The sequence below is a fragment of the Ranitomeya imitator genome, chromosome 3 (assembly GCF_032444005.1).
Source record: "Ranitomeya imitator isolate aRanImi1 chromosome 3, aRanImi1.pri, whole genome shotgun sequence".
Taxonomy (NCBI): Eukaryota; Metazoa; Chordata; class Amphibia; order Anura; family Dendrobatidae; genus Ranitomeya; species Ranitomeya imitator.
In genome coordinates this window covers 130978484-131005392 of record NC_091284.1, presented here as the reverse complement: position 1 = coordinate 131005392, position 26909 = coordinate 130978484, and the positions used below count along the sequence as shown (strand labels likewise).

Below are 26909 nucleotides of genomic sequence, written 5' to 3'. Positions count from 1 at the left end.
AACATGCTGCATTTTTTTCCGGAATGCGTTTCCTCTCAGGAAAAAAACGCAGCATGTGCATACAAAATGCGGATTACATTCTTTTAATAGGATGCTTAATGTGAGCGTTTTTGATGGTTTTATCGCGTTTTCATAATGAAAAAAAACACGAAAAAAAAACCGCGAAAAATAAGAAATGTGTGCGCACAGCCTTAAATCTAGGCCTGCAAGTACGATGAGAGGGCATTCAATCATCATAGATACAGAATCTTTACTATACAAGCAGTGAGACTATAGAACGCTCAGCCATATGATGTCGTGATGGTGGATTCACTTATAAAGTTTAAGGAGGACCTGAATGACTATGTGACGGGATGCTGATCCAGGGAACAAGTCTGATTGCACGGTGGCTCAGTAGTTAGCACTGCAGCGCTGGGGTCCTGTGTTCAATTCCCACCAAGGACAACATCTGCAAGGAGTTTGTACGTTCTCCTCATGTTTGCGTCGATTTCCTCTGGGTTCTCCATTTCCTCCCACATTTTAAAGACATACTGATAGGGAATTTAGATTGTGTGCCCCTTTGGGGACAGCGATGATAACGTATAAGCAAAACATAATATTGATTGCCATATGTGGAGTTAGGAAGGAATGTTTCCTCTAATATGGGGCAATTAGCATCTACGAGGGGCGTTCATTAAAGATTTCTCCTGACTCAATTCTATTTGTCACAGGACACTGAAAGGCTGCACATGTGTAATGATATACGTCTCTATAGGTTACGAGCCAATTTGCAACACAGAACTGATAGTGGTCTTGATTCTACAGGTGTTGAAGTGGTGTGAGGTATGATAATGGACCCAGTGGAATACAGAGCAGTCAAATTTCTTTACTTGAAAGGCCGCACACCAAAGGAGACGATCGAAGAGATAAAAGGTTTATGGTGATGATTTCCCATCATATGACGTAGTCAAGAAGAGACATCGTCAATTCAAATGTGGTCGGACTTCGGTGCAAACCGCTCCAATTCCAGGGTGACCCCACCCTGCTATTGATGAACACACCATCCACCAAGTGGAGGTCTCCATTTTGGAAATCGCCACATAACCATTCACCACCTAGCCCAAAATGTCAAGATTACTGTGGGGTACATGGTAAAAAAATCATCCAAGACCATCTTCACATGCATAAGGTATCTGCTCGCTGGGTTCCCCCGGCTGCTCACACCTTTTTAGAAGCAGAACAAGTCTAATGCACTCAGGCTCTATTGACCATGTGCCATGGAATCCAGGAGGACACAACAGACTGATCACACAGGATGAAAGCTCGGTCCCATCACTATGATCCTAAGACTAAAGTCCAGTGGCCACAATGGAAGCATCATGACTCACTGCTTCCAAAGAATTCACGTGTCCAGTCCTCGGCAAGCAAGCTCATGCTCACAGTATTTTGGGACCAGAAAGGAGTAGTATTGATGGATTTCCTAGAAAAGGGTACCATGATAACTGGGGGATACTATGCCTCACTGCTGTGGAAATTGCAGGAGGCCATCAAAACCAAGAGACGTGGCGTGCTCACCAAAGGTGTCCGCCTTCTGGAAGACAATGCACCACTTCACAATGTTGCCCAAATGGAAGCATGATCCAGTGGCTATGAAATTCTACCGCATCCTCCCTACTCACTCGCACCATCAGACTTTCACCTCTTTCCAACAATGACTTTTTTTTTTTTTTTAAGGGAAAGCATCTTCCAGATGATCAGACTCACAACATGGCTTTTGGAGCAACTTGTTGAATTCTACAAGCGAGTTGTTTACAGTTGCTTAAAGAGATGGGAGAAGTGCATGTCCCTAGGTGGCACCTATGTAGAGGTGACTAATAACTGTGCCAAGTTTCATTGCTCTCAGTCCACAGGAAGTGGGCCAGGGGACCCACTTTAATGAATGCCCCACGTACCTCATGGGGTTTTTGCCTTCCTCTGGATCAACATGTAAAGCTATAGTTTGAAATTGATTTGTGTCTTCCTTCAGCCTTAAAACTATAAAACTATTAATGCCAATTGGATCCACTATGATACAGATAACTGCAAACAGAGAGACAACACAAGGAGATGGCTATGGATTGTTCACCAAATCTAACAAATGAAGGCACTTGTAGAGGAGGAGAAACAAGACAGTCTTGGCTCCCCCGTTTAAGTGATCAGCAGGGTCTTGGTAAGAAATCCAAATAAGTAAAAAACCCAGCACTCAACTTTGTATGGTGAGAAGAAAAACAGGAGGTTTATTGTATCCCAAGCAAAAAAAAAAAACGTTTCGGTCATACAAAGGACCTTCGTCAGTAACAAGCACTGGGATAAAGGATGAATATTAATGGCTATAAGCACTGTCTCAATGGTGTCCTGGAAACAGCGCTAATGTCAGAGGTAGAAGAATGTATCCTGGTGCAGCCTATGTAGACGGCCAATACCGCGGCATCCACCGCTGTGTCAGTCTGACACAGCGGTGGATGCCGCGGTATTGGCCGTCTACATAGGCTGCACCAGGATACATTCTTCTACCTCTGACATTAGCGCTGTTTCCAGGACTCCATTGAGACAGTGCTTATAGCCATTAATATTCCTCCTTTATCCCAGTGCTTGTTACTGACGAAGGTCCTTTGTATGACCGAAACGTTTTTTTTTTTGCTTGGGATACAATAAACCTCCTGTTTTTCTTCTCACCATACAAAGTTGAGTGCTGGGTTTTTTACTTATTTGACATTACGGTTTGGGAACCTACCCATGCACCTTCGTGGGTTGTGCACACGTTGATTTATTACTATTATTATTGGTAAGAAATCCAAACTCATTGACATGTTCCTAGCGCCTCAGAAGTTTGCTAAGATGATAGGTACTCACTAAGGATATGGATAACTTTGAATGCATTTGTTATTATTTAAATGCATGTAAATTGGGCTACAAATCATGTTTACAATTGAGTTTCATAAAACATTTGCAATGTTTGCTATATAAGCATTTATCTTTTTTGCTGTACTATTAATGGCTGCAAAAGAGACAAATAAGAATTTGTCAGTCAGATCTTCTGCCAAAGATTTTGTAACTCTTATGTGTCCTTGCGGAACCTCTATTAGCTGATTTATAGCCACATGAAAGCAGACAGGTGTACTGTATGTGTCCATATTTTATGTCCATGTGACATCCGTGTTTATGCATCAGCAGTTTAAAAACAGGATTTTTGGTTGCTTACCGTAAAATCTGTTTCTTGAAGCCTCCATTGGGGGACACAGGAACCATGGGGTGTATGCTGCTGCCACTAGGAGGCTGACACTATGCAAATAAAAAAGTTAGCTCCTCCTCTGCAGTGTACACCCCACCGACTGGCATTATACTCTTCAGTTAGTGAGAAAGCAGTAGGAGATAATGAAACAAGGTTGAAAAACCATAAACACAAACTTGAGAACTGTAACGTGAGAACAGTCATAGAACAGATAACAACAGAAAACATTGGGAGGGAGCTGTGTCCCCCAATGGAGGCTTCAAGAAACAGATTTTACGGTAAGCAACCAAAAATCCTGTTTTCTTTATCGCCTCTCATTGGGGGACACAGGAACCATGGGACGTCCCAAAGCAGTCCCAAGGGCGGGAAAAACAGACTTCCATCAGGTCAGAGGACTCACCACTGCCGCCTGCAGGATCCTTCTGCCTAGGCTGGCGTCCGCCGATGCATAGGTATGGACCTTGTAAAATTTGGCGAACGTGTGGATGGAAGACCAAGTTGCCGCTTTGCAAAGCTGTAGGGCGGAAGCCCTGTGGTGCACCGCCCAGGAGGCGCCGACTGCCCGGGTAGAGTGAGCCTTAATCCCAGGAGGGGGCACTCTGTTCTTGACCCGGTAAGCCTCCAAAATTGCCATTCTGATCCATCGAGCAATAGTCGCTTTAGAAGCCGGCTGGCCTCTGCGCGTGCCATCAGGAATGACGAAAAAGGAATCCGTCTTCCGGAAAGAGGACGTTCTGTCCAGATAAATCCTCACTGCCCTGACGAGGTCTAGCTTGTTCAACGATCGCTCCAGAGGATGAGTCGGAGCTGGACAAAAGGAAGGTAGAACGATGTCCTCGTTGAGGTGGAAGGTGGAAACCACCTTAGGAAGAAAAGAAGGTGGGGGTCGGAAGACCACCTTGTCCTGGTGAATGACCAAAAACGGAGGGCGGCAAGACAGTGCCGCCAGCTCGGAAACGCGGCGAATGGACGTGATGGCCACAAGAAAAGCCACCTTCCAAGATAAAACTGATAAAGGAATCTCCCTAAGAGGTTCAAAGGGAGAAACCTTTAAAACGTCCAGTACCAGGTTTAGGTCCCATGCCTCCACAGGGGCCCTGTATGGCGGGACGGCATGGGCTACCCCCTGAAAGAAGGTCCTAACCTGTGGCCGAGAGGCCAAGGTCTTCTGAAAGAGGATGGAAAGCGCCGAGACCTGACCCTTCAGGGAACTAAGAGCCAGGCCCGAATCCAGCCCTGCCTGAAGGAAGGCCAAAAGAGAAGGCAGGGAAAAAACCATAGGCGGAACGCGGTTGGACTCGCACCAACGGAAGTAGGCCTTCCAGGTGCGGTAGTAAATCCTGGAAGAAGAAGGCTTCCGAGCCTGAATCATGGTGTGAATCACCCGGTCCGAAAGGCCGGACGCTCTTAGAACCGTGGTCTCAACAGCCACGCCGTTAAACTGAGCGACCGAGAATTCGGGTGGCAGATCGGACCCTGGGACAGCAGATCGGGCCTGTCTGGAAGGCGCCAGGGAGCGTCCGCGAGAAGGTTGACGAGCTCCGCGAACCAAGCTCTCCTGGGCCAATCCGGGGCGATCAGAATGACCGGCACCCCTTCCGCTTTGATCTTCTTCAAAAGTTTGGGAAGTAATGGAAGGGGTGGGAACAGGTAGGGCAGCTCGAACTGTGACCAGGGAATGGCCAGAGCATCGACGCCCACTGCGAGAGGATCGCGGGACCTGGAGACGAACTGCGGAACCTTCCTGTTGATTCGAGACGCCGTGAGATCCACATCCGGAGTTCCCCATCGAAGACAAATCTGATGGAAGACCTCCGGATGCAAGGACCATTCCCCTGCCGCGAGACCCTCGCGGCTGAGGAAGTCTGCGGCCTAGTTTTCCACGCCAGGGATATGCACCGCGGATATCACCGGAACCGTTGCCTCTGCCCAAAGGAGGATCTTGGATACCTCGGCAAGGGCCAAGGAGCTCCGAGTCCCCCCCTGATGGTTGACATATGCCACAGCCGTGGCGTTGTCCGTCTGGACCCGGACTGGAAGGCCCCTGAGGATCCTTTCCCAATGGCGGAGGGACAGAAAGATGGCCCGAATTTCGAGGACGTTGATCGGCAGAGAAGACTCCTGCGGCGACCAACGGCCCTGAACCGTCAGGTGGCGAAAAACCGCACCCCAGCCGATCAGGCTGGCGTCCGTTGTCACCACCTGCCAGTGAACCGGAAGGAAGGACCTGCCCTGGGAGATGAGAGGTGACGTCAGCCACCAGTTGAGAGACCGCTTGACCCGAAAGGAGAGTCTGATCGGCCGATCCAGGGAGAAGACCGACCTGTCCCACTGAGACAGAATGGCTTGCTGAAGGGGTCGAGAATGGAATTGTGCGAAGGGAATCGCTTCCAAGGTAGCTACCATCCTCCCCAGAACCTTCATGGCCGATCGGAGGGAGGGAGGCCGAGGACCCTGGAGCAAGCGTATGTCCCGACAAAGGGTGGATCTCTTGTCCTTGGGAAGGAAGACTCTGGACTGATGAGTGTCGAAAAGCATGCCCAGAAAGATGATGCGCTGAGAAGGAATAAGGCAGGACTTCTTCCGGTTGACCAGCCACCCGAAACGGGATAACGTGTCGAGAACTATGGACAGGCTTTCGTGGGCCTGAGCAAAGGACGGAGCCTTGATGAGGATGTCGTCGAGGTATGGAAACAGGACCAAGCCTCTGACTCTCAAGATGGCCATCAGTGCCGCCATGATTTTCGTGAACACCCTTGGCGCGGTTGCGAGGCCGAACGGCAGGGCGACGAACTGAAAACGATCTTGTTGCACTGCGAAGCGCAGGAAACGGTGATGTCCGGGAAATATCGGAACATGTAGGTAGGCGTCCTGGATATCTATAGAGCATAGAAATTCCTGAGCCTCCATGGAAGCAATTACTGAACGAAGGGATTCCATCCTGAAGTGTCTCAGGTGAACCCTCCTGTTCAGCAATTTGAGGTCCAGAATGGGACGAACCTTGCCGTCTTTTTTCGGTACCACAAAGAGGTTCGAGTAGAAGCCCGTGTACCGTTCCTTTTCTGGGACGGGAACGATTACCCCGGATTTGAGCAGAGAAGCGATGGCTGCGAAGAAGCCCGGAACCAGAGCGGGATCTTTTGGAGGACAGGATTGGAAGAAACGATCCCTGGGTCGGGAGGCGAACTCTATCTTGTATCCCGAGGATACAACTTCCCTGACCCATGCATCCTCCACTGCGGAAATCCAGACGTCCCTGAAACGGAGAAGACGGCCCCCCAACCTGGGAGTTGGGCTGGAGTCTTGCCAAGAGTCATGCGGAGGTGGATCTTCCAGTCCTGGGCCTGGACGATCTACCCTGGGAAAAGCGAGGACGCCAGGACGGAGTGGGCCTGAAGGACACCGCCTTCCTCTCTTGACGTGCCTGTGGCCTCTGTTGCTGCTGGGAAAAGGAGTTCGACGCAGCGAAGCGACGAAAAGGCCGAAAAGAGCGAAACGGTCGTCTAGGAGGAGGGCGACGAGGTTTAGCCTGGGGGAGAAGAGAACTTGTACCCCCGGTGGCGTCCTTAATGATTTGGTCCAGCTGGGAACCAAAGAGACGAGAGCCCTGGAAGGGCAGACTAGTGAGGGACTTTTTGGAGGACAAGTCCGCCTGCCAGGCCTTGAGCCAAACGGTCCGGCGGATGGCAACGGCATTGCTGGAAGCCTGAGCCGCACAAGACGCGACATCCAGGGAGGCGGAAACCAGGTATTCACCAGCGTGGGAAATCTGGTTGGCAAGTTCCGCCAATTGCGCAGGAGGTGCCCCGTCAAGGATACCTCGCCGTAGATCCTTGGCCCATTTTGAGATGGATTTTGAAGCCCAGGTGGAAGCAAAGGCTGGGCATAGCGCTGCTGAAGCCGCTTCAAAGGCAGATTTCGCGAAGGATTCTATAACTCTGTCGTTAGAATCCTTCAGAGACGCTCCGCCGGACAGTGGAAGCACCGTGTTGGTGGACAGCCTGGAAACAGGGGGATCCACCGAGGGAGAGACCGTCCAATTGGCGGTAAGTTCTGGTGAAAACGGATATAACACCCCCAGGCGTTTTCCCCTCTGAAAACGTCTGGTTGGATTCTCTCTCTCTCTGGACAAGATTTCCTCGAATTCCGGATGAGGAGCGAAAAATTTAGAAGGTGGTTTGGCCCGTCTAAACGAAACCGCCTGATCTGCGAGTTCCGTAGAGGGATCCTTGATGCCACAGGTTTGGTTTATTGCCCCAATGAGGTTCTGGACTGTCTCACTCATGGTGGTGATTTGGTTAGGATCCAGCTCCGAAATATCCTCCGAGGGCGCATCAGATAATGCCTCGCCTGACTCAGGGGAGGAGGATCGGTGGGACACCAACCGCAGGGGAGGGCCGAGCGGCGAGATGGAGCGCGAAGAGGACTCAGACCGACGTTCCTGTCTGGACCTTTTGTGGCTTATCAAGGAGGGCTCGGGCGGCGGTTCCTGCGACCCGCTGGCCACTGCAGGGGTCTGCAGGGGTAACCGATCCAGCGCGGACACTAGGGTTTGAGATACCCGTGTTAAATCGGCCACCGATTGTGACAGAGAGGCGGCCCAGCCTGGGATGGGGGGATCACTCTCGGGCGGAACAGCCGGGGGATCCTGGGCGGTGGGAACAATTGGGTTGCTGCAGGACTGACACAGCGGGGAGGACTGACCTGAGGGAAGTTTGCTGTTACAGGACGAACATGCAAAGTACGTGACTAAGGCAGTAGATGAAGAAGAAGTAGCGGGGCGAGAGCGGCCCCCTTTAGAGGTAGACATTTTGAGGGACCCTGAAGATGCCAGTGGGTTAGGGGACAGTGGGCAGAGGGGGGTGTCAGTCTGCAGTGCAGCTACTCACGGACCCGGTCCTGGGAGATGTCCCACTTGTCGAAGTGCCCTGAGGAGCTGAATTCAGCGCAGATAGAGCTGCCCACAGAGGATGCGTACGAAGGTGCGGGTGCGCTTGCGAGGGCTGGTGCTGCTGCCGGTACAAAGCGGTGCTCACACCAGACGAGTGTCCCAGGAGGAAGGGGGCGGAGCCAGACGCAGGGGCGCCGGTAGGCAGGGCACAGTAAGTCGGGCGGGAAAAAGCCCGCCCGCAGAGCCGGAAGTGAGGGGCCCGAAAACCGGAAGTAGGCCCCGACAGAAGCCGGGGCCTAAATTAGGGGCCGGCGGCCGAGGAAAGGAGCCAAGGCGCCGGAATAGAGTGCCCTAAGAGACAGCTAGCGGCGCGGTCGCCCACCAGGCTGCGCCGCTGAGGGGCGCCCAGAGAAAGACCTCCCGCGGCGCCAGAGCAGAGCGCCGCAGGGAGAAGCAGCGCGACAGCCTGCAGGGCTGCCGCGCTGTGGATGGTGCCCCATGAAGAGCCGCAGCACCGAGTGGTGCGCCGCAGGGGGGAACGTATGGCAGCCCAACGTGCAGGCATACAGAAGAACGGCGCAGCAGCCTGTAAGGGCCCAGCGCCGGAAAGAAGGCAGAGGGCCCCCGTATCTGAATTGGGGGAAGAGGTGCTGTGGGGGGAGAAAGCGCACCTACGGATGTCGCAGCGCGACACAACAATCCCGACCGCGTCACTGTATGGACGCATCATGGTGTTGACAGGTATGAAAGGAGGCTGGGAGCCCCTAACAAGACCCCCCCCTATAAAAGATGTGGGATGGGACTGGGGAAAATACTCACCTAAAACATCCCACGCCGAAACTAACCTGACAGGAAGGGTATGAGACGTCCAGGGAGCTGATGGACGTCCTCGTCTCCACAACCGACAGGCTCTGGTGGGCGAGTGGGTGGGGGACGGAGCCAGGACCGGACTTCTGAGCACGCTTGTGTGCTAGGATCTTGGTCCTGGAGAGGGATCTATGAGGATACGGGGTGGCAGTACACGCCGTACTCATAGTCCGCTTGTGGGACTACAGGTGTGACTGCTCACCCTGTATCCCTCCGGAAAAACCTGAAAAGAAACGACGCACATTGAGGTAGATAAGGGTCTAATGAAAGACCCGTGTCCACCTCCTACTGACACTAAGCTAAACTGAAGAGTATAATGCCAGTCGGTGGGGTGTACACTGCAGAGGAGGAGCTAACTTTTTTATTTGCATAGTGTCAGCCTCCTAGTGGCAGCAGCATACACCCCATGGTTCCTGTGTCCCCCAATGAGAGGCGATAAAGAAATGTAGATGATCAAATACAGTTTCCTAGGTCAATAATGGAAAAGCCAGATGCAATATGGATCTTTCATATGGGATCCGATTTGTTTTGTGCTCCCAAAGACTTGAATGGGCACGTCTCATTGGATATACAGAAGAGAATCGTGCGTGTTGCGACTTTTGTTATCTGAACAGCCCTATTGAATTACACCAGTCAGAGTGCGGTTTGGTCTAATTTCCTATTCAGACTGCACATGACCATATAATACACTCTTTTGAAAGAGCCCTTAATGTGCCCATATATCAGCTGGGAGGAGAGGAGAAAAGAGTTACAGCACTAAAAGCCAAAAGGTGCAAAATTTTGAATGAAACCCAATTGCAAATATTTTTAGCCTAAAATACATGCAATTAAGTCCAAATAAAATGACCCCTATAGTGTCCATATCATTTAAATGTATGTCAAATTCAATGGATTTATAGCGGTATATGAGAAAAATAAAGCTCCAATTACTAAACACATATAGGGAGAGCCAATATGGCAAGAAAAGGTGAAGAGTCACTTAAACTGCTTGTAACATGAGTGGGTTTTCAGATTGTAGCATAATGCGTACCTGACTGTGTTCTTGTGGTGCGGCGGCCCCAGGCTGTAGTGTGTGTTCAGGTCTGGCAGCTTCAGGACCATTGCTAGTGACTTTGTCCTGTGTACCTTGACATGTTACTTGTAACTCCGCAGGCTCTGAACTGGAAGAAGGTCCTTGGCAGTAACCTGGGGAAGAGCTGAGTGCCGGGACCCGCACTGGCAGAGCGTCTACACAGTCATCTCTAATACAGTTTATAGGGATGGAGAAATCCGCTTGGGAAGTAGAGGCTGGTGGATTATGAAGCGAACAAGGAGACGATGTAGTAAGAGGCATAGGAGGAAATCGTTCAGATTGAGAAGACAGGTTTTGCCCTGATGCTTGCTCACATATAAGGCTAGTGTTAGAAAAGGAATGTGACAAGGAAGGACTGTCAGGGACCTTTACAAAGGCAGAGGGTATGTGAGCTGGCACTGAGTCAATGGATTCTCCGCTGGGGGACATGGTTCTCACAGATATTTCCCGAGACACCTGCAGGAGTTGTAAGTGAGAGGCTCCCACTAATACACTCCCAGCCGTAGGAGACGCCACTTCAAGTACCTGAAACACAAAGGAGACTAGTAAAGTGCAAACTATAGAAATAATGCATCACTTAGGACTAATATTATTTGATATAAACAATTATTAGGCTCATATGACCACTTTTGGAACTGCTTTTATTCAGGAACAGAAACTTTTATCTTCTTTCTTAATTTGTTTAAAACTGTAGTATTGGGCATGCCCGTTCCAAAGAGGAGAATCTACCTTTTGTCCATCAGCGTACACTGCATAGCCAGTCACTCTGACCCCATTAGATGTCCCCGCTGCGTCTATTGTTACTGGTAGCCAAGTGATCAGCAAAACACCAGGTTTTGGACCCATCTCAACCTGGACGTCAAGAGGAGCATCCGGAGGACCTGTATATATGCAAGAAAAAATATAAACATGCAGAATGATAATACAAATATACATATTTTTAATAAACAAAAAATTGCCAAAATGTGCCAAATGCCAAAATGTGATTTTCCATATATGCATTAAGTCAACTGAAGGAGATTTACTAAGGTAAATACACCTGAACTCCTCCAGCAACAAAAACCTAGTAAACTATTCAGACTTATTATATCTATGACTTGTTATGTTTTAGACTTTTTTTGTGCCTCACTAGACAGTTCAGAAAAGTCTAGAAAAGGGGACAAAACTTAGGATTGCTGTAAAATGTGTCTGATTAACCTCTTAAACCTCCTATGACCTATATGGGCATATAGGTCATAGGAACCTGAATAAAATAATACCTTAATATCTGCGATCCGTTAAGATCTATGGGCCGACACTGATCTACCTGACAATCTGCCTCTAAATATTAAATGAAAGGAGTTGTCAGTCATTACATCATGCACACTGGTAACTCCTCCTTTCATTTAAAAGAAGCTCTGGAGACAGAATCTCGGGGAGATCTATGTCTGGTCCATAGATCTTAATGCCTCATTTACATATTAAGAAAAATATGGATTTCTCTGGAATAAGATATTGGATCAGAGATATTAAAGTATCATTTTATTCAGCTTCCTATGACCTGCATGCCCATATAGACCGCTTAGGAGGGTTGATCCTACTGACAGATGCCCTGTAAGGACACAGACATTTGATTTTAGCGTTCACTTTTCCCTCCACTTCTTTTCAGAATCATAACTTTTTATTTTTCAATTGACATAGCCATATGAGGACTTGTTTTTTGCAAGACGGGTTGTAGTTTTGAATGACAACATTCATTTTACCATATAATATACTGAAAATCAAAAAAAAAATCCAAGTGGAGTAAAAAGGTGAAAAAAATGCAATTCTGCCATTGCATTCCTTTTAGTCCTTACACTTTTTGGAGTGCGGTTAAAATTACCTGGCAAAATGGTCCTCCAGGTCGATATGATTATAGTGATAACAAACTTGTATATTTTCTGAACTTTTCTTTTTAACTTCTCAATTGATGGAGTGATGTAAAGTCAATTTTTGTATTTGCAGAGCTGTCGCTGATCGCTTATTTTATTTGTAGGGGAGGTGTGGTAACAGAAAGACGACAACTCGGATATTTCAATTTATTTTGATTTTATGACGTTTACTGTACAGGTTAATTTTATATTTACAGGCTTGCCCAGAAATAAATAGTGATACATAGGTTTATTTTCTACTTTTATTTATTTACTTTTGGATTGGGAAAAGTGTGCAATTTAACATTTTTATTTTTTTAATATTTGAAAAAATATAGGTATTTTTTCATTTGTTTTTACTTTAACCCCTTAATGACCGCCAATACGCCTTTTAATTGACCTGAGATATAAGAGAATAGCCTCCCCATACAGGTGACAATCCAGCATCTGTCAGTTTTACACTATAGCTGACAACTTGCTGTATCAGCCACGATCAGTATTTGCACCATCTAAATCTGTTTAACCCCTTAGATGCTGCTGTCAATAGTGACTACATCATTATAAATGGTTAACAGAGCGTGGGGGCATCTTCTTTGTCCCAATTGGTACCCTCAGATCATGATTTTGTTGTCCTGATGTTTGCCATGGCAATTCATGGCCAAATAGCGGCCTTGGAGTCTGACGGCTGTAGTAATCTGTTCAGAAGTTAGAGACATTTAGGTGGTAAAAATACACATTTTCATTTCTGTCATACCACTTTGCATTAATTCCTGTAAAGCACCTGAAGGGTTAATAAACTACCTGACCGCAGTTTTTGATATGTCAGGGGGTGCTGTTTTTAAAATGGTATCACGTTTGTGGGTTTCCCAATATATGGGACCCCTAAAGTCACTTCAAACATGGATAGTTCCCTAAAAAAATAAATTTTGTAAATTTCTTTGAAAAAATGAAAAATTGCTGCTACATTTTTAAACCTCATAAACTGCTAACAAAATAAAATAATATTTTACAAATGGTCCTGATGTAAAGCAGACATGTGGGAAATGTTATTTATTAATGGTTTGCTGTGGTATGACCATCTGGATTAAAGGGATAATCATTCAAATTTAGAAAATTGCTAATTTTTTAACATTTTTCTCAAATTTTTGATATTTTTTATAGATAAACACAAAAAATGTTGAACAAAATTTACCATTATCATAAAGTATAATGTGTCACGAAAAAACAATCTCAAAATCACTGGGATTTGTTGAAGCGTTGCAGAGTTATTACCACATAAAGTGACACTGGTCAGATTTAAAAAATTTGGCTCGGTCACTAAGGGGTTAAACTGTAATCTTGATAGCTTGCACTATTTATTGCAATACTACACTATTGCAGTACATAGTAGAAATTACAATCTCCTATGAAGTCCAGACTACGGGAGTACAAAGAGGGTGACACTTGTATGTAAGCAACCTATTGGCACCTGCAATCTTGATCATAGCCGGTTAGGAGTGGAAGGAGGAAAGGAGGAAGGAGGGTGATTGGCGACTGGAACATTAGCATCACTTAAATAAATGCTTCTAATTACTTAATAAAAAAAAGTGGAAGAAAAGTAACCAAATTTCAGGATCGCTCATACAGAGCAGCTGCATAGGGGAAAAATAGTCCCTGCAACAGCACAGATCTAAAGGCACAGCTACAGATAGTGTGCTACTAAATTCAGCCTGCGGGGCAACTTTATTTGTGCTACATATCCCCAGCGATCCCCCTTCTTCCCCACCATAGGAGGCACACAAGTGGGAGAGCTTAAAATCAGGGGCGGAAGCACACATCACTGCAAGTGACAGCAGTGAAGTAGTTCCGGCCGCTCAGCTTCATCAGCAGCCGACGTCTAGTGCAGGGCGGAGGGATCCGCAGCTCCAGTCATTCCCCTGCACTATTTACATCTCCCAAACGTCCCACCAGCAGCACTGTGTGTAGGGCGGAAGGACACGCACTCCTAGCTGCGCGCCTGCACTACCTAACGCTGCCAACTAACTAACAACAGCGTGGTAGTCTCACCTGCATTGGAACCCCGGCGATTAGTGTGCAGTGAAGAGCAGAGGGACCAGCAGCCCAAGTCATACCCCTGCACTATTTTTTACTCCCAGGAGTCTCACCAGACTGCATTAGAACAGATGCTGCAGGCACCTCGCACTATATACAGGGCGGAGGGATACAGAGTGTAACCAAGCAACAAAATTGCACACAGCTTAAAAAAGCAGCAACAGGCTGCTCTGCTCCTGATTCCCACGAAAAATAATTAGCCACACAGAGTGAAAACAACCCCCGTGACAGATAAGAAGCTCTGTCTGGCTGTGGAGGGTGTGTGCAGTGCAGGGACTGCACCTCATGTTGGGATCGCTTCAAGTCTGCAACCCATAAACACACTTCATCTCCTGCTGCCCCATACCCAATTGTTTAACTCTTGCTGGACTGGAACAGTTTAATGTGGACGCTGAGGGCAACAGTACCTGATTAAACATAAACAGAAAGCTACTTCTTGTGCTGAGTTAACTCTTTATATACAGACCACAAGTACACCTTATCTCCTGCTGCCCCATACCCACCTGATTAACATCCATTAGGTTGGCACGATAACTGTAGATGTGTTACTAGCTCCCTATAAAAGCCAATTTTAAGCTTCACCTAATCTCTCTTCCTTGGTTCCTCACCAACCCCCATAAGATGTAAACCCACACCTGGGAGAAACTGAGGGTGATCTGGGAGTTCTCATTATTTGCTGCACACCTCAAGCATGATGGTGAAACCCTCACAAAAGCTGACGAGATCGGGGTTAAAGTCCACCAGCTCCAAACCTCTTGCAGACATGGATAAATTCCTGAAAAAGCAAGGCAACACATCCAACTCTGCTAAATCCTCTCACTCAATAGGGAAAGATCCAGAAACTTACTCAGAATCCGAACGAGAGAGCGACGGAGACAATGACGACCAGGACAAGGGTGATCTGGTAACGAGATCATTTATTAAAAGGATTCTAGGCAAAACATTAGAACCCATAAGCAGAGATCTCTCTACCATCAAGCAAGACCTCAGCCAACTGGGACACAGAATTGAAGCGATAGAGGCCTCCCATGCGGAAATAGTCCAAAGCTCTAACTCCAATCTAACTTGCCATAAACGGCATGAGGACCACATCAATAAGATATATACCATACTGGAAGACCATGAAAATAGGGAAAGAAGGAACAATCTGAGACTCAAAGGTGTCCCCGAGTCCATACTTCCAGATGCCTTGATTTCCACCGTCACTGAAATTTTTCACTCAATCCTTACTTCCTCAGACTCATCAGAACTTGATATGGTGAGAGTCCACAGAGCACTGAGGCCCAAACCGAAGCCCGACGAAGCTCCTCGAGATGTCTTATGTCGTTTCCTCGACTTCAGAACAAAAGACCTACTTCTGAAAAGAGCCAGAGAAGCAGACTCTATCACTTTTGGAGGAACCCCAATCCAAATTTTCCAAGACCTCTCTGCCTCCACGCTCTATAAAAGACGCCTTTTAAGACCTCTCACCTCAATCCTTCAACAAAGGCATTATCCATATCGCTGGCTCTTCCCCTTTGGTATCTCCATATCCGCAAAAGATCGGAAATTTCTTATTAAATCTACCGCCGATATTAAATCTGTCTGCGAAGCCTTGGAGATTCAACTCGACCAACCGCTTGTCCTAGAAACTTCTTGTGAGGCCCACCGTCTGAAATCTCTCCCCATCCCCCCTTCGTGGCAAGACGCATCTACCCTGAAATCCTCAAGATCAAAACGTCGCTCTTCAAAAGGCACGCCACCTAGGGACGAGGAAGATGATCCTGGCGGATGAACAATGGAGAATCACTAACGTTTTTCTTTTTTGTTTACCTACTTCTCTACGTTCTTTATGGTTTCAAGGGCTTTGTGACATTTATCACTAGCCCATAAAGTTAAATACTTGTGCAGCGTTATCACCGCCAATTTAGGAGTCTTAGCCTCCTATACCATGAAGCTAATTATAACTCCCTTTTACTTGATCCCCTTTTTTCTCCCTCCCTAGATGTTAAAATTGCAATGTTTTCCCCCTCACTTAAGGTTATCTACCCTCATGCTCTACGTCAATGGTTTTTTTACTACTGTGTATCTACCATTCTAACCCCCTCTTTCTCATCCATCTCTCCCACCCCTCTCCTTCTTTTCCCTCCTCTGGATCCGATGGTCGAGTCTCATCCTCATCCAACTTGCCTTCAATCACTTCCACCATGACGGTAAACCGTAAGTCTTTTCAGATTATTTCACACAACTCACACGGTCTAAACTCCCCAATCCCAAGGTCACAAACACTTGCCTTCTTCAAAAAATCAGGCTACGATATACTACTCTTGCAAGAGACCCATTTCATCCCCGACAAGACCCCTTCCTTTGAGAAATGCTTCTTTGACAGATGGTTCCACGCTAGCTCCCCCCAAAAAGGATCTAGAGGCGTCTCAATAGCCCTTGCTAGGGATGTCCCCTTCCTCCTCCTAGACAGCAAGATTGATCCTGAAGGCCGTTACGTTTTCATCAAGGGGCTTATAGCCGGTAACATGGTGACCCTAGGCAGTCTATATGCCCCCAACAAACGCCACCTTAAATGGCTTCGCAAAGCCTTATCCCTCCTACGTACATTCCAGGAAGGTGTAGTCATCCTAGGGGGTGATCTGAATGTCGCTCTAGATCCATCTCTGGACACATCTACAAAAAAAAGCTCTATTTCTCTGAAAGATTTGGCACGCTTTAAATCAACCATTCATTCATTAGAGCTGATCGATGCCTGGAGATATCTGCACCCTTCTGATATTGATTTCACATATTACTCGCATCCCCATAATTCCTATCACCGCCTTGACTACATACTGGTATCCAGATCCATTCTACCTTCCACATTAAAAGCTGAAATAATCCCTGCCATACACTCGGACCACTCTGTGGTACTGACTAAATTAGAATTTCACAAACCATACTCTAGTTTCAACTCATGGAGGCTCAACGAGTCTATACTACATAGCGAGGAATTAAAAACCGTATCCGTGAGTCGCTTCAAGAGTTTTTCAATATTAACGCTTCTCCAGACATAACTCCTCCCGTGTTATGGGAAGCACATAAGGCCACAATCCGAGGGGTTTTTATTTCAATTGCCTCTTTCCTAAACAAACAAAGGAAATCAAAAATCCTTGCCTTATACAATGATATCGTAGCTCTGGATACCCAACACAAAAAGGAACTCTCTCAAACTACACTCACCCAACTCACCGAGAAACGCCAATCTCTCAGGGACCTCCTCAACACACAGTCTTCCAAACATTATCTATCCTGGAAAAACAAAATCTTTGCTCACGGAGACAAAGCCTCTAAACTCATGATCTCGCTGATCAAAAAACGCCAAACCCGTACATTTATCCACAGAATCAAATCTAAAGATGGCAAAGTCCTCCAGCATTATAATCAAATCACCGACTCCTTTCTGTCCTTCTATAAAGACCTATACCAACTCCGACATAATGACACAACAGAAGATAAAAATCAGAGGAGATCCCATGTCCAAGCTTTCTTATCCTCCTTACACCTCCCTACACTAACCAACCTCCAGCAAGATTGCCTACTCAGACCCTTCGACCTCTCTGACCTCCAGTCCACCCTGTCTGGGGGGGGTAGGGGGAAGGTCCCTGGCCCAGATGGGCTCCCTAAAATCTATTACAAAACCTTTGCTGATATCTTAGGCCCGTACCTCCTGAACGTCTGTAACGCAGTCCTGGGTGGGAATCCTTTCCCTTCTCAGTCACTAGAAGCCCACATTTCTCTTCTTCATAAAGAAGGTAAAGACCCAGAATGCTGTGGAAGCTATAGGCCTATCTCCCTACTCAATGTTGATCTAAAAATTTATGCCAGTCTTATTGCGGGGAGATTGGCGGAGCTCATGCCACAACTCATTTCTCTCAATCAATCGGGCTTCGTGATAGGACGTGAGGGAAGGGACAATACAGCTAGAATTCTTCACCTTATTCAGTACGCAAAAATACGGAAAACCCCACTCGTCCTACTGGGAACAGACGCTGAAAAGGCCTTTGACAGGGTGGACTGGATATTCCTTCGAGAAACACTTCTTGCTTTTCACATCCCCCCTCAACTTGTAGATGCCATTTTCCAAATGTACACTACCCCCACTGCCCGTTTAAGAATAAACAATCTACTATCGGACCCTTTCTCCATTCAAAATGGCACGAGGCAGGGATGCCCTCTCTCTCCGATTCTATATGTATTGGCCATGGAGCCTCTCATTCAGAGCATTCAACAAGATCCAGGCATTAAGGGAATCCAGATGGGTAGTTTTCACCATAAATCTGCAGCGTTCGCTGATGATCTCTTGGTATTCCTATCGGATCCCGAGGAGGGCATCCCTGCCTTCGTCCGCATATTAGACCTATACGGGAAGCTTTCTAACTACAAAATCAACATTACTAAATCGGAAGCTCTCAGCATTAATATCCCCAACCCCGCTATAGACAAATTAAAAAAACTATACCCCTTCAAATGGCCCTCGAGTTTCATCACCAACCTAGGGATTAAGATCGGGAGATCGACGGGGGAGCTTCTGGAACTTAATATCATCCCCCTGTTGAAACAAGCTACCTCCACGGTACAGTCCTGGAGAGCCCCCTTCCTATCTTGGATGGGCAGAAAAAACCTCTTGAAAAGTATTATCTTACCCAAATTCTTATATTTATTCCAGATGCTCCCCATCTACATCCCAAAGCACTATCTATCGAAGATAAACTCTTTTTTCAGTAACTACATCTGGAATGGCAAACGCCCAAGAATCAATGCCAATTCTCTTGCCATGCCGAAGTCAAAAGGAGGAATGGGGGCCCCGGATATCTTCAAATACTACCGAGCAGCGATGCTCACTAGAGTAGTAGATTGGATTAGAAATCCTTCAGAAAAAGTGTGGATACCAATTGAAGAACATCTAGCCCCTATTCCCCTTAGGACATTAGCCCTTCTGTATAACCACACAAACCTAGACCAACTGCTACTCAACGAAATTACAACCGCTATTCTCAAAATTTGGAGAACAGAATTTCCCAAATTAACCCCGCCTACCTCCCCAATTCTGACTATACAAGACATCGCGGGTCCCATCCCCTTTAAATTACCTAAAGATCCCCCCAGCTCCACCAGTAACTTTAACTCTCCTATACCGCTTGACACTCTTTTTATCGACGGGTCCCTAATGAGCCTCGCTGAATTCCAGGCCTCGAACCCACAATTAAATATTTCTTTTCTTCACTACAAAAGATTAAAAGATTACTGCCATAAGCACAAAAGACAGTTAGATTTGCTCCGCCCTCTGACTCCCTTCGAACAATTGTGCGCCCACAAAAACCCACCCAAAAAAGTCCTATCAAAAATTTACAACCTTCTGTTGATGGATGGCGCCGATGTCAAAAGAGCCTTCATAGGTCTCTGGGAGAGAGATCTCACCATCTCTTTCACGGACGACCAGATTGCCTCTATCTACAACAAATCTCACGGACCCTCACAATGCGTAAAAATACAAGAAAACTCATATAAGGTAATATCTAGGTGGTACCGCACTCCAACCCAACTCCATCATTGGCACCCCTCCACTCCCGATCTGTGCTGGAGATGCCGTTCAGACTCAGGCTCCTATCTGCACATCTGGTGGTCTTGCCCAAAAATTGTCCCCTTTTGGCAAATGGTCTCGAACGTAATCTCTAAGGTGCTAGATCAAAACACTCTCTTACTTCCTCAATCTACTCTCCTTAACCAACCCCTATGGCCCGAGAATTCCCCGGCCTCGAAACTAGCAAGCAACATAATAGCAGCCGGGAAATATCTAATCCCCACTTTCTGGAAATCTACTCTCACACCCACCAAAAGACAAGTACTAGATAAAATTGACCTTCTATACCACACTGCTGAGTTAGTTGCCAATACACAAGAATCCCTCACCTCGTTTAGACTTACCTGGAAACCGTGGATTACCTTCCGCTCCAGTCCTGACTTCTTATCAACATTACCGGAGGATACCTGAATCCACCTCAACCCATCAGATCCTATATGCCGAGCCCCCCCTCATTATCATTCTCGACTTCATCTTTTAATTTCATCTCCACCATCGGTCCTTTTTTCCCCCTCCCTCCTCCAAGCCCCCCCCTTCAGCTCCCTCTCCCTCCCCTTTCTTACCTCACCCCCCCTCTTTCCTATAACCCTCTCAATCTTTCTATTACTATCTTAAAACTTTACTCATGTTTCCACTGTTTCTCTAATCACCTTTGCTAGTTTCCCTTTCTTCTGAATTTATGTCAAAGTTTGATCCAGAACCCTTTTCCAGTTCTTCAAATTTATTGTATTCCTACATCTTGTTGGACTTTTGTTATTGTCCCATTGGATACCTAATGTTGTTTGAAACTTCCTCTGGCTATTTTTCAATTCCTGTTCAATTGTGATTCCTTCTTCTTCAATAAAAAGAAAATTGAAAGAAAAGTAACCAAATTTCATTTAGTCCTTTACCTGCAGAAGGAGTTGTCAGTTGCATAACTGTGGTCTTTGGCTCTCTTCTCTCCAGAGGTAACTCCAAGGGAATTCTCTGGGGTCGGGCTTCTACTTTTACATTATACATGGTGCTAGGCCTCAAACTGTTAAACATGTACCAATAGGTCCCCGCCTTAGTCAGGCCACAGCTCTCCTCATTTAGATACAAGGCATGTGAATAGTTGCTGTTACTTGGCTGCCACGTAATCTCTGCAGACGTAGCGGACAGGCTGCGAACACGGAGCTGTGTTGGTGCGAGTGAGTAGCCATGGCCGACCAACAAAGTGCAACGCAGCCGATCTGAGCAGCCACTGTCTGTCATGCTCTGTACAGAAATGCGATAAGTACGAGTTTTCAGCTCAAGTTTCTCAATCAAGGCTTTAGATTGTCCTCCACAGCAAACATTCTGTCGAAGTTCATTATCTACATAGATATTATAACTTCGGATATTTCCACTGCCTGCTGCTACAAGAGGAGGCTCCCATCCAACCACTATGCTACGAGCAAGCTGTTTAATGAGGGTCAGCTTTCGAGGGTAAGGCACGGCTGAGACATCTCTTGCTCCCTCACTATTTCCTTGCATTGGCAATGGGCTGAGGCTGCTTCCATCATCATCTTCTTCACTTCTCTCTCGACTGCTTACACTCAAAAAACTAGTGTCCTGTCCAGAACTCTGTGACAGCTCATTGGTTTCAGCAGGGTGGAAGGCGATTAAGTCATCGTCAGAAACACGTTCTACAAAGTTTGAGGGAACAAGTCCACGCCTCCCATCCATTAATTCCCCTATAAAGACAAAACAATCCGTAAAAAACAAACAAAAAATTCCATATAGAATAAGAGTTGGATATTTTACATTACATATGCCCCATATATTTCAACACAATATCTACTCAAATTGGGCAATATAAACACCTTTTTGATGTTTTACATTTTTAATTACTATTAATGAAATTGTCTGGTTTTGACACCACCATCTATGATTATAGATCTCACAGGACTAACTTACTGAGTAATTATTATTATTAGGTGGCATATTTTTGTTTGCGAATTTGGCCATAGGAAAGGAGGCCTGAAAATATGCTTATAACACATGCTTATCTGGGGGTGGATATGCTTTGTTCACCAAAAATGAATCTCCTACAACTGAATAAGAAACCAGAATTCCCTATTCCCTAATAAGGGGTACTGCTGCAGGGAAAATAAAGAAATAAAGAATTAACATGAGTCCATTGCAATCAATTGTTACTGTGAAGGAACAAATTAAGAAAGATTCTACATTTTGTGTTTTTGACTCCATTTTCTTGTTGCTTAAAGATAAATTCTGTTATTTAATTAGGTAAAAGGTTATAGCTGTCATGAAGTAACTTTATCTTGTTGTTCACAAGTCTGTTATTCAACTAGGCTATTGTTCATGTTCTGCTACAAGAGTGTTCTAACTTGAACCAGATAATGGACTCGGGGGTGTATCGCTATACAAGACTCTGAGGCACCTGTTGGTATGCTTTTTTTATGCCAAGAAGACACGACCATATATGTAGTTTCCGGTTTTTCTGTATCCTCATAAGTTAAGTGTTTCCTGCATTCTTATAGGTTAAGTGCTGAAAGTGTGTTCTTATGCTGATTGGTTAAAGTATAACTTCTATGATTATGAAAAGTGATACACAATAAACGGGGGCCAGAGATCTGCTCGATCCTCCCAAACAGAGACACACGTCTCCGTCTAGTCATTTTCAGTTGCCGGCAACGCCCTGTTAATTAATTTGAAAATCACTAGGTCAACCGTGAAGGGTCACTTTAGATCCTCCCTCAACATTACTAATTGAATATATATGTCCTGCACAGCCATAGCTGCTCTGAGAGGACACTTTTTTAATACAATATGCCCTATAAAAACGGACATAAAAAGGGAGTGTAGAAGTAATGACTAGTGATGAGCGAATATACTCGTTACTCGAGATTTCTCAAGCATGCTCGGGGGTCCTCCGAGTATTTTTTAGTGCTCGGAGATTTAGTTTTTCTTGCCGCAGCTGAATGATTTACATCTGTTAACCAGCATAAGTACATGTGGGGGTTGCCTGGTTGTTAGGGAATACCCACATGTACTTATGCTGGCTAACAGATGTAAATCATTCAGCTGCGGCAAGAAAAACTAAATCTCCGAGCACTAAAAAATACTCGGAGGACCCCTGAGCATGCTCGAGAAATATCGAGTAACGAGTATATTCGCTCATCACTAGTAATGACCATAGTAATCATTGTAAAAGAAAATGACAAACAAGCAAGTTATTTTAAATTAGTGCCTTTATTTTAGCTATCCTACCTTCATAAAATCCATCATCATCCATGTCTCCATAGATGTAAATGTATTCCCCTGCTGTGATGGGGAGTTCTGCTTCAGGATTTTCATTGGGACCATCAAAAGGATTGTAGCTATAAAAAATATTAAGAATAAATTGAACAAAACAGTGAAAACAAGCCCTAATATAAGTCACATACAATAAGCTATGTAAGCTGAAAGTGATTTGGGAGCTCATTATAAAAAAAAAAAAAAAAACCTAGTAATTCACAAGGAAGTATACAACCAAGGCTCCTTTTCGCCTACTCTAAAATGACAAGATAACTTGTTATACAAACACTTTGGGGAAATGAAAAGTACAAACCAGGAAAAATGGATGTTGGCCATAGCAACCCATTAAAACAATTAATTTTCCACTGTATCTAAAACCTGATGTTCCTGTTGGCAACTCCTCAATAGTGATGAGTGAGTATGCTTGTTAGGCCGGAGTCACACACAACGTATAAAAATACGGTCCGTTTTTGATGGCCGAGATACGCAGAAAATTTCCTGACCAGTGATCTGTATTCAATGCGAGAATGCGATTTTTGCTCCAAAAATTAACTGTGTCATCCGTATAACCATGGTCCTTCTCTAGGCTATTAATATCTGCCCTCAGTCACTGGCTTTACCACTCTGGCAAAGAAAATTGCGTGGAAGCCCACGCCAGTTTTGTCCATGATTTAACCCTTTATTTTAACAGCTAGAGCCCCAAAATTTTGCACACACACTCTACTAACATTATTAGTGAGGAATATGCAAAAAAGAAGGGATATGAAATGGTTTACTGTATGCAAACCATGTCTCATATCCTGTCGGGTTTAGGAAGGAGATAGCAAAAGCCGGTAATTGAATTACCGACTTTCCTGCTATCTTGCGCTGTATTAAATATAAATATATATATGTGTCTCACATACCTATACTATGTGTAGACATTAATTTTATTTGTTCTATTCTAACCTGTCAGTGTGATTTTACTGTACACCGCGCTGAATTACCAGCTTTTCTATAGAACACCGGTGCGTATTTCTCGCAAGTCACACTGATGGTCCATGTGGAATCCGTTTTTTTCTCGCACCCATAGACTTGCATTGGCGATTCTCGGCCGAGATACGCTGACAATCGCAGCATGCTGGGATTTCACGCGGATCCTGAATACGGCCGAGAAAACAACGGATAATAGGAGCTGCCCCATAGATTAACATTGGGCTGAGTGCTATGTGATTTTTTAGCGCATAGTACTCGTCCGTATTACAGAATAGTGTGACTCCGGCCTTACTCGGGTTTTCCTGAGCTTGTTCAGGTGATCTCCAAGTATTTGGGCGTGCTCAGAGTTTTCGTTTATGTCACCGCATTTGCATGATTTGCGGCTGCGAGACAGCCTGAATACATGCAGGGGGTTGCCTGTTTGTTCGGAAATCCCTACATGTATTCAAGCTGTCTAGTAGCTGCAAATGATGCAGCTGCGGCGACAAAAACTAATTTTCCGAGCACGCCCAAATACTCGGAGACCACCTGAGCAGGCTCAGGAAATCTCGAGTAATGAGTATACTCGCTCATCACTACTCCTCAACTTTTACGTTGGTGAGTTTTTTTTTTTTTTAAAGGATTTTTTCAGTCAGTACAAACTATTGCCAGTGGAATAAAATAACCAGGAAAGTATTGGCGCTCCCAAATCCATGCTTCCCTGCTTGTCTGATTCACAGGTGACAACGTAGTGTGCTGACATGTGACTGCCGCAGCCAATTATTGTCTGCAGAGGTGACATGTCAACATTACTGAAGTTGCTGCTGAAGCCAGTGATTGGCAGCAGTCGTCACATGTCGTGACAAGACAATTCTGGATCCGGTTGAACCGAGACCAGAAAGTGAAATTCATTATTTTCTGCCCTATATTTTTTTGTGCATCACTAACAAATTAATCTTGAAGACATTAATATCACCTGTATCGAGCAAGAAAAACTTGCAACTTTGCACTGGAGTGGGTTTCTGGTTCAGGATTTAATGAAACACTGTCTGCCTCCAGCTCTTCCATCTCACTGGCAGTGTCCACCTGTGAAATATTAGGAGCAAAGTGAAGTTCAACAAAAATGTAGACAATACAAAGTATGCGTCAAGTATAAAAAGGATTATCTAGACGTGCGTTAGTGACTCTATTCTATCCCAGTAAACCACCCTGAACAATATTAAACAGTCCCTGGTCTTCATAACATTCCAATCTCTAAACAAAAGTGGCAAATGTGTCTTACTTCTGGGGTGGGACAGGACTTGGAGCTTTCATGCGTGGACTCTGATTTTGATGGAGTGCGTGGAGCTTCAAGATTTTGTTTTCCTTTGGCAATCTCCTGATTTGGGGACTCAACATTGCCAACATTGTGGCTTGGTGCTGGTGCTTCAGGTCTTCGTTTTTTCTTGCCATCTTTGATCTTTCCATCGACTGTCAAGAGAACAGAATGGATTATATCTGTAACCGATCATGAAATAATGACCCCTATGACTCCAAGCACTCACCACGTACGAATAGTCGCTCTTAGTGTGGCTATTATTGTCTAATGATCTATATGAAGTCAACAGACATTACTAGATTAAGTCTTTCTTAAAGGCAATATGTCAGAAGGTTTCTGCTATGTAATCTGACAGCAGCATGAGGTAGTGACAGAGATCCTAATTACAGCGATGTGACACTTAGGCCGGGTTCACACTGCGTTAGCAGCAGCCCGTTCAGCACATACGCTAACGGGCTGCTGTTAACGCAAGTGCCGACGTTAACATCGCAATAGCGCAGATAGAGCAGCTGCTAGCTCTATCTGCGCTACTAGTGACGGACCCGGAAACGCTGCAGCCCGCGTCTCGGGGTCCGTCACTCAAAGACGGCACATCCCTAGTGCACGCCCACAATGGCCGATGCGTCCGACATTACAGTCAATGGCGGCCTTAACGGACTACGTTACACCGTGTTTATGCCGCGGTGTAACGTAGTCCATCTAACGGACTGCCAGGACGCAATGTGAACCCAGCCTTACTATACTGGGTGCAGTAATTATAATAGAATCACATTTTTCTCTGCTGCAGATGTAGCAGAGCTCAGTTGTTGAGCTGTGTACAATCCCAACCCACACCACAGCTTTATGTATATATTGTATAGTGGCAGAGAGCTGCTAATCAGGGGTGTGTGGTTAGACTAGGATATATGAGGCCTGTTGTCGTGTAGCAATAATCTCCTGCTGATAAAACACTGATTGTACTGAAACCGCAAAGCACATCCCAGTAACACATCACTGTATCGCCGAGGAGCCCTCTGTTCCTACATTATGGTGCTCTCAGATTACATAGAAAAAACCTGGTGTAATATCCCCATTAAAATGCCAGAGTTCAAGATGCAGAAAGATATTCTGATGCAGAATAGAATAACTTGAATCTTAAGTATACAAATTCCTTGCTTTTTGTGGTGTTAAGTCTTAACCTTCTGCATTATGATATTTTTGTTGTGTGTTAGTTTAAAGGTCACCTGTCAGTAAGATCAATAACCTCACAACGCATATATAGGGCATGCAGGTCTCAAAAATATAGGGGGGGGTCGATGAATTTACATTTCAATCCATTACGGCATTCCCAAGTAATATCCTTTTCTACAAGTATAAATATATATATATATATATAAAAATGTGGCATTAAGTGCTCTGGGAGTGGCAAAGCCCCTAATAAGGGCACCTTGCACCTATACAAACAAAACGTGCAAAATAAAATAAAAATATATTTTATTACTAGTAATTGCTAAGTACAATTGATACACATACAAAATCAGACATTTAAAATAATACAATAACTAGGCGAGCAATGGCACCACACTCCCAGATGTGTAAAACAAAATAATAAAGGATCATAATCATTGATGCCTAAGCATTGAATATAGATACTACAAAAAAAAAAAAAAAAAAGATTCCAAATAATCAATGCTTTAAGGCAGTGGTCCCCAGCTCCAGGCCTCGAGGGCCG

At 45.4% G+C, this 26909-nt stretch overlaps 1 protein-coding gene across 1 annotated transcript in view; it reads right to left on the bottom strand.

Moving 5' to 3' along the window:
- TSPOAP1 (TSPO associated protein 1) overlaps positions 1–26909 on the bottom strand; it is a 249325-nt gene that overhangs the window by 49810 nt on the left and 172606 nt on the right. Inside the window, exons 13-18 of the mRNA XM_069759747.1 lie at positions 25163–25350; positions 24857–25014; positions 22900–23009; positions 20559–21362; positions 10810–10961; positions 10039–10605 (exon numbers count right to left, since the gene is read on the bottom strand). Coding sequence (XP_069615848.1) covers positions 10039–10605; positions 10810–10961; positions 20559–21362; positions 22900–23009; positions 24857–25014; positions 25163–25350 — 1979 coding nt within the window. The remainder of the gene's footprint in view (positions 1–10038; positions 10606–10809; positions 10962–20558; positions 21363–22899; positions 23010–24856; positions 25015–25162; positions 25351–26909) is intronic.